Genomic DNA, 12,562 nt, shown 5'->3' with positions numbered 1-12,562 from the left:
TGTATTCTGTTTTTACTGTATATGTTCTATTTTATTATTATAATAATGTTTTATCTTTGTTTTTTATGTATAAGCTGTCTATACTTTGTCTTCAGTCTTTGATTAAAAAAGGCCCTTTAAGAAAATGATTCAATTAAAAAATATTAAAATATAACACTTTTCATTGAATCATTTTCTTAAAATGTAGGACTGCAGGACCAAAATTCACTTAATATTTAATATTAAGTGAATTTGTGGTGATTAACTTGCAGTTATGAAATCAATAAAATATAGAATAATGAAATATACAAATCAAATTGCAAACAGAGAAGAGAGAAGATTTAGCATTTAAGTTCAGTATGACACAACACTGTGTGTCGTTGATACAACTCTGTTATCTTGTGAATAACACATTGTTTGAATTCACATCAGTGGCACAAACTCACTAAATATGGCAGAATTACACCAGGAGCTTCTGCACTGCAAAACAGCCCTACACTAGAAATAAGCCAAATATTCTTAAATGTATTTGAATAATCTAACAATGAGTTAAACAAAGTTTGCTTGGCTAGAAAACCTGTAAACCTACAAATACTTTCAGACTGCACTTTCCCTTAAATTAAGGAAAATGTCCCATGATAAAATACTTAAAATTAGTCTTAGTCTTACCTTAGAATGGATTTTATTTGCACACACACCAATCCTTTCATGTAAACCCTTGTTTTAGGATGTTACTGGTAATTAAATAACGTGTCTTATTTTGACAAAGTTACAAATATTTTTTCAATATGTTATTATGTTTGTAGTACACAACTTGAATCAAAAAACAAAATAATTTTCACACAAACAAGGCTTGTTTTAATTTCTTGAAAATCCGTTTTTGCAGTGTCTGCCCCCTGAGCTAAAATCACCCTTTTCTTGATGTACTCTAACCACAGAGAAACTTAAGTTTACAGTTAGAAAAGGATAACATTAAGAAAAGTGGCATTATACAACCGAAATGGCAAAACAAAACAACAAGGATAGAGAGTTGATCAGAGTCACTGCGACTGACCAAATGTATCTAACTGAGCCACCAATGTGTCTATAAGTTGACATTAACTACAGTGGGTACGGAAAGTATTCAGACCCCTTTAAATTGTTCACTCTTTGTTTCATTGCAGCCATTTGCTAAAATCAAAAAAGTTAATTTATTTCTCATTAATGTACACTCAGCACCCCATCTTGACAGAAAAAAAACAGAAATGTAGAAATGTTTGCTAATTTATTAAAAAAGAAAAACTGAAATATCATCATAAGTATTCAGACCCTTTGCTGTGACACTCATATTTAACTCACATGCTGTCCATTTATTCTGATTGTCCTTGAGATGGTTCTGCTCCTTCATTGGAGTCCAACTGTGTTTAATTAAACTGATTGCACTTTTGTAAGTCGCTTTGGATAAAAGTGTCTGCTAAATGACATGTAATGTAATGTAATGATTGGACTTGATTAGGAAAGGCACACACCTGTCTATATAAGACCTTATAGCTCACAGTGCATGTCAGAGCAAATGAGAATCATGAGGTCGAAGAAACTGCCCAAGGAGCTCAGAGACAGAATTCTGGCCAGGCACAGATCTGGCCAAGGTTACAAAATCATTTCTGCAGCACTCAAGGTTCCTAAGAGCACATTGGCCTCCATAATCCTTAAATGGAAGACGTTTTGGACGACCAGAACTCTTCCTAGACCTGGCCGTCCAGCTAAACTGAGCAATCGTGGGAGAAGAGCCTTGGTGAGAGAGGTAAAGAAGAACCCAAAGATCACTGTGGCTGAGCTCCAGAGATGCAGTAGGGAGATGGGAGAAAGTTCCACAAAGTCAACTATCACTGCAGCCCTCCACCAGTCGGGGCTTTATGGCAGAGTGGCCCCACGGAAGCCTCTTCTCAGTGCAAGACATATGAAAGCCCGCAGAGAGTTTGCCAAAAAACACATGAAGGACTCCCAGACTATGAGAATTAAGATTCTCTGGTCTGATGAGACCAAGATTAAACTTTTTGGCGTTAATTCTAAGTGGTATGTGTGGAGAAAACCACACAGATGTCTCTGTACAATCCCAAGTACAGAGACATCCTGGAGGAAAACCTCTTCCAGAGTGCTCAGGACCTCAGACTGTGCCAAAGGTTCACCTTCCAACAAGACAATGACCCTAAGCACACAGCTAAAATAGCGAATGAGTGGCTTCGGAACAACTCTGTGACCATTCTTGATTGGGCCATCCAGAGCCCTGACCTAAACCCAAATGAGCATCTCTGGAGAGACCTGAAAATGGCTGTCCACCAACGTTCACCATCCAACCTGACAGAACTGGAGAGGATCTGCAAGGAAGAATGGCAGAGGATCCCCAAATCCAGGTGTGAAAACTTGTTGCATCATTCCCAAGAAGAGTCATGGCTGTACTAGCTCAAAAGGGTGCTTCTACTCAATACTGAGCAAAGGGTCTTAATACTTATGACCAGTTTTTCTTTTTTAATAAATTTGCAAAAATTTCTACTTTTCTGTTTTTTTTCTGTCAAGATGGGGTGCTGAGTGTACATTAATGAGAAATAAAATGAACTTTTTTGATTTTAGAAAATGGCTGCAATGAAACAAAGAGTGAAAAATTTAAAGGGGTCTGATTACTTTCCGTACCCACTGTAAGTGCAAAGCAGTCTATATGTTACTATAACATTCACTCTGCATTTATCGTCACTGTTGAAGTTTGCAACACTAACCTGGTGAAACAAAAGACTTATTTTTTCTTCTCTTCTCCAAGAAGGAGAACCAGTGACATTGTTCCAGTTTTATTTCAATTTCCAATTTCAAAGAAAATCTTTGTTTACTTAAAAAACTATTATCCCCAAGCAACTCAGGCACATCGAGCTGTACATGTAATGTAATGTAGGTACAAACCTAACAGAGGCAGCAGCTCCCTCTCATCACACTACACCTTATTATTGTATGACAGGCTCCATCAAGGACTGTCCAGGACGAACCTGTCCAGGCTGTACCCTGCATTATGTCGGCTGAGCTTGGCACCAGCTCACACTCATGTGGAGGATAAAGTAAGATAAGTGAGTGAGGCTCCATCTAGTGGTGTGATGACACAGATGCACTCAGGCACGTACTGCAGGCCTCAGTGCTGATTGGCTTCAGAGCTCCAGATCCTCTGATGCTTCACACATGTGTCTGATGAATAGCTACTTAAACACAGGTGTGTGCCTGGTTCACTTTTGCTCACTCTGTCTGTTGCTCTGTGTTTTTCACATCCACGTTTTCACCAAGGTAAAGTGATGACTTTTCTACGGACTGCATGAAGAAGGCTGACATGTGATTGTGTGGTTGAAGTAGTGTAACGTTAAAAAAAAAAAAGTGTTAGGTTTGTTGTTGTAGTACAGACTCAGAGCCTGTCTGGTGACATGGGTGGAAAAAAAATATTCCACAAGGCCACGAGGAATGTTAGTCATTTCATCAGTGAGACTGTTGACTTTCTGGCATCAGTAGCTTCAGCCGCAAACATGGACAAGGTTGTCAGGCATCTGATTTTGTTTTATTTTAATCTAGGGATGAATTATAATGATATCCTTAAGCATAGGCGCCGATCCTGTGGGGATAGCCAGAGCCGGATTAACGCAAAGGCAAACTAGGCATGTGCCTAGGGCCCGATTGGCAGGGGGCCCAGACAGAGGGACAATCAAAACCTAAAAATGACTTGGTCCGTGTTTCAAGACGATTTCCGCTTCTCGTCCTGAGGACACGACAGTCAGCTCCGATTGACAGTTGCGCTGGGGGCAGGCGGGCTTCGGCGAGGTCCGGGTGGGGGTTCACTGTAAACCACCTTCGCCCCGAGCCCTTCCAAGCCGATCTAGAGTTGGTCGCGGTGCACCACCAGTGGAGGAAATTTTATGTCAAACTTATGTGTTACACTGTTGTACTGTTGTCATGGAAAAAACTGTTGAAAAGTTGAAATATGGAGATTAAAGGTTTCTGCCCAACAGTAATCTCTAATACTTTTTGACCTAAATGGATTTGTTAAAAGACTATGCTTCTTTTTTTAAAAAAAAAAAAAACAACCTAAAACTGACAAAAGTTTTTGAGTTTCCGTCAACTGAAATTGGACTAAAACTATCACATATAGAAATGACTGAAACGTGACTAAAACTAATAAGCGTTTTAGTCCAAAATACTAAAACTAAGACTAAATCTAGAATGGCTTCCAAAAACAACACTGCACAGTACACCATCCAGAGAAACATCCAGACCAGTGGAGAAAACTGCTGAACAGTCCAGACCAGGAGCTGAGCTGCTGAGTGTTGAATACCAGAAAATGGAAGGGAGGTGATGCTTGTCCATGAAAATAAACCTCTTTACCACTACAGCACAGTTTCTCTTACCGCAAATTTTATTGGCCTTTGTATATTTGACTACTTATTATACTATTCAATTTAATCAACACATTTAATTAAGATTTTCTGCAAAATGCAATAGCTTACAACATTTATCTTTATTTGCTCTGTTTACATAGCAATGCTGACACCTATTGGTGATTTACTGGTACTACTGCCTTAACAATGACACTCGCAATGGATAAGATAAGGATCATTTAATAGCATTTAATAGAGCCTTGTAGTAACGTATAATACGGTAATAAAAATCAAAAAATAGTCTGATAGACTGTTTAATATACGACACATGACCACATTTTGGCATACAAAGAACCAACTCGTAACCAAAGACTGCGCTATGTAAAATGTGAATTCACTTTTATTAGTAACTTTGGTAAGTTTCAGATTTCAATTCATAAATAATATCGATGGAGGGGGGCCCAAAAAATACAGTCTGCCTAGTATAGTCCATTTATTTAATCCGGCTCTGGGGATAGCGATTAAAAAAAAACAGATGTTGGACTACCCCGGTCAATCATCATCATCTACCCCGGCCCTCCCTCCACCTCTGGTTCCTAGTACATCAAAATAGGCTATATAGCATGAATTAGAAAACAAAGAAATTTTTTGTAAAATCAGATGTTCAGAAGCAGTGAGCACGCCACCCTTATATACTCAGAATTATATGATCTTTATAAGATGGTATTTATTTATATCTTTTGGGCACTCGCATGCAAAAATATAAATCAGCGCCCATCAAACCACCCCATCAAAATGGAACTTGAATCATCTCGTTCCCACGCATTAAACAAGTCGTTGCCACGGAATAGGATCTGTCACCAGACGGGCTCCTTATTTTAGCAATGCTACAATGACCATACAGTGTAATTATTTTTCAGTCACCCTATTACCGGATTTAACCTATTACAAACTTACCGAAAATAAGGGCAATATGTATGCAAAAACATATATGTAACTTTGTCAAAATAAGATTTCACGCTTTAATTACCACTAACAAGCTAAAGCAAGGATTTACATGAAATAATTGGTGTATGTGCAAATAAAATAAACTCTAAGGTACATTCTACTTAGTTTAATCAAGAAAAGGAAGACTAATTTTAAGTATTTTATCACTATGTCTGATTATAGTCTGAAAGTGCCTGTAGATTTACAGGTGTCATCAACTTTCAGTCACATCATTTCAATCCAAATGTCAATGATCAGAATGACTGACATAAAATCAATAAAGTTGGTGGCACCTACAATACTTTTTTTGAATTAATCACGGTCTTGTAATTTCATGTCTTTGTTATTGATGTTTATTGTATTTATGTATATATGTGTAAACATGTGTAAAACAATGAAAGCGAAGAATAACATCTGTAAATGAAGTAACTTCATAAATGGATTCTTATTCTTAGAGTTAAGTTACATTGATGAATCCCGACCTTTGTCATGAGAGATTTTGACAGGTTGGACTTGTAATGGCTGAATTAGCAGGTTATTTCTTCTGAAATCCTGAAGATGAATGGAATTTATACTGCCTTGAGTATTCATGATGATTCTACTTCAGCATGTTTGTCAGGTCTGACAGGATTCTACTATCATCATTTAATGAATTGCATCAGCACTTAGTAAATTAAATTCATGTTCTGTTGACCTCTGAAAAGTGCATTCAACATCCAGTGTACTCCTAGTGCCATTCCTAAACCCAGGGAACCAAAAAAAATCACTGCCAAATCAAATGTGTCCCTTCATGGCAACACACTAGAGAGGGGAAAGCCAAAAACAGAAAAATATTCTGCAGTGGAATGTCTGACTTCTATCTTAACTACATGTTTTTAGGTTAAGCATGACTCTTCCAGGACCAACTGGCGTGAATGTTCCCTCCAGTGCCAACGGTAACATTCTGAACGCTGAGACACAGGATCCAGCACAGCACGGCAACAGTCAAGGACCAGGACCTTCATCCCAACCCCAACACCATGTCCCCGCCCGTCCTGTTTTCTACCTCCATGCTCCTCCCCCTTTTCTCCAATACCAGTGGCCTATGCCCTTCTCTTATGACCCCTTTACTGGCTTCCTAGGCATGGGTGAGTCTTGAAAGTCAATGCTTTCGTATTTCACTTGTATGTGGTGTATAAAACGCCCGCATTGAATGTCCCTCAGTAGTTTGTATGCAAATCTATGCAAACTATTTCTCAATTGATTTTATGATGGTAAATGTTCTCCTGAGGAGTTAATGGTTTTAATTACAAGTTTCAGATTGTATTCAGTACAGTATGACATCCATTTTAGTAAATGATGATCCAATTCCTACGTCCTATTTCTTTCCAAATAGACTGTAGAGCATAAAGTTTGGACATGTATGTTTCATGACTGCAACTATGTCAGATTTTAACTTTTTCTTTCTACTCCTCAGGCTATGGTATGGTTATGCCCCCATTACTCCCTACCCCCTACATGGAGACTCCGACCTACATTCTGCCCCACCCTCACATCCAAGCAGTTGACTACAGACGGTTGCTCCACCCACAGGTCCACATGCCTTTCCAGAACCCACCCTTCCAAAACCCAAACCAGCCCAGCAGAGTTCGTCCTCCTCACACAATACCTGTAAGAGAAACCGTGAACTCTGAGGTCCAAACGGAGCCCACACACACAAATGGAGGTGGCTACGGTGGGAGAAGCCTATTTGCAAGCTCAGATTCTGGCCGTGGAACTGCCTCCAACTCTTCATCTTCAAGCCCCAGTTCCCAGAAAAGAGCCTCTGCAGACACGGAACAATATTCCATCCCTATAGATGAAGAATACTTTCAGGTTGATGGGACTGTTACAAGTGGTGCAGTCAAAGACCCCATTAATGTTCCGCATACTACAGTTGCAAAACCAGTCCTCTCTCAGATCAGAGCAACTTCCGGAACACAGACGAGTGATAAAGACGGTGTTGGCAAGGAGAATGGTCCTCCTTGCAGAAGTGTTCACTGCAATATGTGGTCAGTGAGTTCTCAGGATAGCATGATTCCTGTGTGCAGCTCTTCCCAACAAGAGAATGAGGTTGGTAAAGAAAGACGCATCTCTATTCCTGACATTCTGATGAGCTGGGCAGGTGGCACACCACAATCCACCCAAACACAGTTGAAAATGGTTGAAAAGGTGCTGCCTCAGGACGAACGCAAGCATATTTCCTCCCAAACGGAGTTGGAGCATCATAAATCTAGTTTCCTGAGCCCAACTAAAACACACCATGACCCATTATTGGCAGATGGTACTGATACTAATGACAAGGGTCTATTGAGTTCTAAGGACAGTGAAGCCCTTTTCAAGATACTCAAGCTTCCTCTGGCATTCTCATTTGTCAGAGAAGACGAGCTTATGGAATTGGATGTTTCTTTAAGGCAATGTCTACCCCGCAGAGAGGAGTTGAATTCCCTTAACACATCCCTGAAGCTCCCAGATGAACAAGGCAATGAGAAAAACCTACATGAAAACTCTGGAACATTTTCATCTGAAATGGTTTTAAATAGCTGTCAGACCAAGAGAAAAATGAATGAGTCTATTTGGTCTGTGGAGTCTTTAGCCCCTTTTATTCCATCCAAGGAATGGTTGCTGCAGAATGGCGTAGTGGAGCCTGAAGTAATTGTTGAGATGACCGAAGAGTCTGACATTTGCCCTATCTTGACCCAGAATGTCGACCCCATTGTTAAAGCTGGTAAACCCAGGCAGCATCACAGATTGTCGTCCTCTGACACTGTTCCAATGTCAGACAGCTGTGTGGTCTTCAGCACCCCTGCAGGAAAAAGTCCACCGACAAAGCCGCAGATGCAGAATGACTGTTTGGCATCTGAAATGGAAGAGCTGAAGCGGGGTCAGAGCTCGTCTCCAGAGGAGAATCCCTTCCATTCTCAGACATGCCTTCAGAGTGGTCAATGTTCCCTGACTGCTGAGGATGTCTATGAAAAAAGGTCTTCTGAACCTGAGGCAAATCAAAGCCCAAACCAGGAATCTCTGATTTTAAAGAGGCATCAGGATAAAAAGCCCAGCTCCCCTGACCAGGAAGAAACCACTCTGAGCTCTGGAACAGAGGATGAAACCTCATCTCCAAATCAGCCCATTGTCTTGAACCCACTGGAGATTGAGGTGGAGGATGAAGCTCATGGTAGCAAAGACGCTTCCCTGAGAAAACAGCAATTATGTGTCTCAGTGGTTGAACCGATGATGGCCCAAGTGTCTCCGTCAAAGGGACAGTTAGTGGAATGTGGCATCCAGTCTACAGACCTGGAGTGTTTCTGTAAAAAGATTAAGGATTTAAACAGAAAACCAAACGGAGGGAGTTCTTTAAAATGTTCAGGTGATTTTGTTTTTTCTACTTTTTTATTGACTTTTTGTTGTGTCATCTAATGTTTTGAACTGCATGTCTCATAGATGGCAAAAAAGCATGGAAAGGAGGAAAGGAGGAAGGAATTGGTGTGAACGGACAAATGCAGAGGAACCAGAAGAGGTGGCATCAGCGAAGGAACAGGGGGACAGGTAATCGATGCAATATGGCAAAAGTTCATCTCAAATGAATGTCACGTGACAACCACTTAACAAATTGAAATCATTATAAATTACCTTTCTGCAATCAAAATTCTGTCATGAAATATGACATGAAAATGTACAGGTGTATATTGTTTCATTTCAGAATTTTGATTGCAGAAAAGTAATTTATGATGATTTCACTGCATTTCTTTTGACAGAAAAGTACAGCAGCCACCAGGAAGTCTTCCATGGATTATATGGCAAACCTGGGAAACCTCAAGGTGGGAATTGAACCTCATTCCTCACTGATAAAGTGACTGCGCTGTGCAGATTTAAAACTGATGCCTCCTCAAGCAATCTGGTGAGAGCAGTTGTTATTTAACTCAGGATAGGAGCTTATGTCTTTGCTGGCATGAGTGAGCTGCTCTCCATTACATTTTGTGAATGCCTGACGAATGACCCAGTTCCTCATGAATGTATGAGGAACTGATTTGGAGTGTCTTACAATCAATGTCCATCACATCACTCCTGTCCTGCAGCAGTTCCACTGGCTCCCAGTTAGGTTCTGTATTAAATTCAAAATCCTCCTTTTTAACACGCACATCATCCATGTTGCTACTCTCTCTCGTACCTGTTCTTCCCTTTTGTTCGTTGTTCAGTGTCCTTGAGTGCCAAAAGGTGCCTATAAATAAAATATAATAATATTAGTATGGACATCCTGCACGCTCTGTGCTTGTGCTCGTTGTCTGCAAGACACGGGCAGACATCAGTGGCATACCGGGGTTATTGATCCACTGCTGCCTCCTTCATTTCAAATTCAAAAACCCACTTCAAACCAGCCAGGACACTAAATCAATAACGGTGCATTTTTAAAAAAAACTTGTGATGTGTCTCTACATAGATGTATATAGTGATTTTTCACACTTTTTTCTTTTGACAGAAAAGTACAGCAGCCATCAGGAAGTCGTCCATGGATTATATGGCAAACCTGGGAAACCTCAAGGTGGGAATCGAACCTCAATCTGCCTGGTCTCAATTACAGTTTGTGAAGGGCTGATGAAAGATGATATTCCATATTTGGGGGTTAACATTTTTTTTAAATTCTGTTCTTTGGATTAGATTAAAGGTCTGCTATCACATTTCTTGGCAGAAAATGAGTGTAAAATTGCTGAACACTTAATTTTGTTTCTGTAACCTTGGAATAAGCATTTCATGTACTTCAGCCATGGGTTTTGTGTTATGGAGGCTGCCATCTTGTAAGGCAAAGCAGCTTTATTTAGGCAACTCAATGTGCTTTACATGAAACAAACATTTAACATTAAGAAATGGAGAAATAAAAACAATTTAGAAATAAAAATAAAAGGCAAAATATAGAAAAGGAGAGAAAAAGTTAAATAAGGTTGCAGCATAAAATAATGATTTGCTTCAAAATCATTAAAAGGACATACAGTGCAAATGAAAGATTAAAATGTAAAGTGATTTGAAAGGGCTCAGTTGTAAGCACAAGAGAAGAGTTGCAGTTGGGGCTGATTTCAGTTCTGCTGGTAGCTTGTTCTGTCCTGCCAAAAGTGTATGGCATCCTGTGAAGGCCACTGTAGTTCCCTTTCTGTCCTTGAAAAAATGGAAGTGAACACTGCAGTCTAACATTAGGCAGTCATTTTCACACACTGGACCTTTAAATGCTGGCAGAGGTATGTGTGCACCCTATTGTTATACAATTTGAATTTACTTTGCTGTGTGGACGTCCATCAAAGCAAGTTTTTTTGAAGCATGTTTTTATAAGTGAAACTTATAGATGGCGCTGACTTTGTTTGTGGCCCTCACCAGCTCTTATACATTACAGTGTGGAAGAATAAGCAGTTTACAAGTTTCACTTACCTAGAACATTGGCTAACCTTTGTCAATATCATGCTTTTTTTTTTTAGTGGCTTGAATAGTTTTTTTTTCCGTGTCACTACTGGTTGTTCAGTGTGACCTGGCATCAGATTGTCGGGCAAATCCTGGTACTTGAAGATCGCATGTTAAAGTCAACACTGTCATTACCTGCATAGAATAAGTAATGAGTAATCAGTGATTACTCATGTAATGTTGCTCGTTGCCTCCCTAAATCTACTGTCTTACTCAGTCCTGACCTAAAATGTGTAAATTATTAATGTACGATGTTTTCTTGCGTATGTTTACTTTCTCCAGGTGGAAATGGAAGGAATCTACAATGCTGAGCACTGACCACTCTCAACAACATTTTAATCTATTTAATATTGAAATGAATTTCAAATTTAAAATGTAAAACCTATTTTTCAATAAATGTGATTTATATCGTATGATTTTGCTTTCTTTCAAGACATTTATAGCGAGTTATTGCTTTCTCATGCTCCTGAACAGACTGGTCAGGAGCATGAGAAAATGGAGTAAAATGGAAAATGGCTGCCACCCTGCCACCCAGAATATGACTTTAACAGTATGCAGGTATAGTGTAGAAGCTGCCAAAAAAAATTACTGCCATTATTGATACTTAAAGTTTTCCCTATTCATTATTGTCTATAAAATGCACAATAACAGTGACAAATTGTCATCCCAAGTTCTTTCACACCAAGCTGATTTTTTTAGATGTTTCATCATCTCAAACATTTTCATCAAAACATGACAAAACCGAAAGGTATTCCATGTTTTGTGATTATAAAACAGAAAAGCAGCACATCTAGAACCACATCATAATTAATTTCTGAATGCTAACTGATATATCAATTTGTTGATTCATTTTCTGTTCAACAATTGATTCACCGATCACTAATTGCCACCTTTTTTTTTATAAAGATCAACCAGTCTTCCATCATCACCAGACCCTTTTGAAAAAGAAAGACGAGTAAACATAGTTGATGATGTCCTTAATGTCTTCATGGAACCAAAACTACTGAATGCTGATATAAAAACGGAGTTAACAAATAAAGCGGTGGACAGTGACGGTTTGTCAAGAGAGGTGTAGCCTACTCTGTGAAGGCATGGCAAGTTCTTGGGACAGTGTGGCTGAAAGGAAACCTGTACCACAGAATCATACCTGAGCCGCAGAATCATACCTGGGCTGCAGAATCATACCTGGACCGCAGAATCATACCTGGAACACAAAATCATACAAATCAGACTATCACCACCTTTGTTCTTGCCTGTTAAGGACTTGGCCCAGTGGATGAAGAACTCTTGATGGTGTCATTTGCCAGATTTCTTTCGGAGAGTGAGCGTGCATCACTTGAAAAGGCACTACAGGTCAACTGTTGAAGAGGACTTACTCGACGTCTTCTCAAGAGTGGGCTCACACTGCCTGGCATCTAAAGACAACATTTTAACAATGGCACAAAAAGTTCTTCTTCAAGAAGAGCTCTTCAAGTTTCCACTCCATTATTCACAATGCTGTCGTGACATAACCCATTTGTTTAGTCCCTTCTCATTCTGTGGCTTTTATTTTCTGAATGTACTTAAAGGTAGTTAAATGGCTTGGCCAATAGATGGCACCATGAGAACCCTGAATAATGCAGTTGCATGACAGTTCCAAATAGTGAACAACGGAAGCCTGAACGTTGTTGTTGTTGCAGCGAGAAAAGGAAGGAAGCAGTCACATAAGCTAAGTGAGCTGTAAGAAGTTTGTAAAAATGTTTTTGTTATTT

The 12,562-nt window shown here is 39.5% G+C and overlaps 1 protein-coding gene across 3 annotated transcripts; it reads left to right on the top strand.

Moving 5' to 3' along the window:
• The first annotated feature begins 3,190 nt into the window (after nucleotides 1-3,190).
• On the top strand, nucleotides 3,191-11,224 carry LOC122769829. Of its 3 annotated transcripts, none has more exons than XM_044026692.1 (7): nucleotides 3,191-3,211; nucleotides 6,228-6,475; nucleotides 6,805-8,733; nucleotides 8,808-8,912; nucleotides 9,122-9,184; nucleotides 9,844-9,906; nucleotides 11,094-11,216. In XM_044026692.1, exons 2-7 carry the CDS (start codon nucleotides 6,235-6,237, stop codon nucleotides 11,120-11,122), a joined length of 2,430 nt encoding a protein of 809 aa, XP_043882627.1. In that variant the 5' UTR covers nucleotides 3,191-3,211; nucleotides 6,228-6,234; the 3' UTR covers nucleotides 11,123-11,216. The 3 variants fall into 3 exon arrangements, with proteins under 3 accessions (XP_043882627.1, XP_043882626.1, XP_043882628.1); XM_044026691.1 differs by lacking the exon at nucleotides 3,191-3,211 and adding an exon at nucleotides 3,225-3,282 and having other exon boundaries at nucleotides 11,094-11,224; XM_044026693.1 differs by lacking the exons at nucleotides 3,191-3,211; nucleotides 9,844-9,906 and adding an exon at nucleotides 3,225-3,282.
• The last annotated feature ends 1,338 nt before the right edge of the window (nucleotides 11,225-12,562 follow it).

Source organism: Solea senegalensis, linkage group LG5, assembly GCF_019176455.1.
Source record: "Solea senegalensis isolate Sse05_10M linkage group LG5, IFAPA_SoseM_1, whole genome shotgun sequence".
NCBI lineage: Eukaryota > Metazoa > Chordata > Actinopteri > Pleuronectiformes > Soleidae > Solea > Solea senegalensis.
This window is presented reverse-complemented; position numbering and strand designations above follow the sequence as displayed.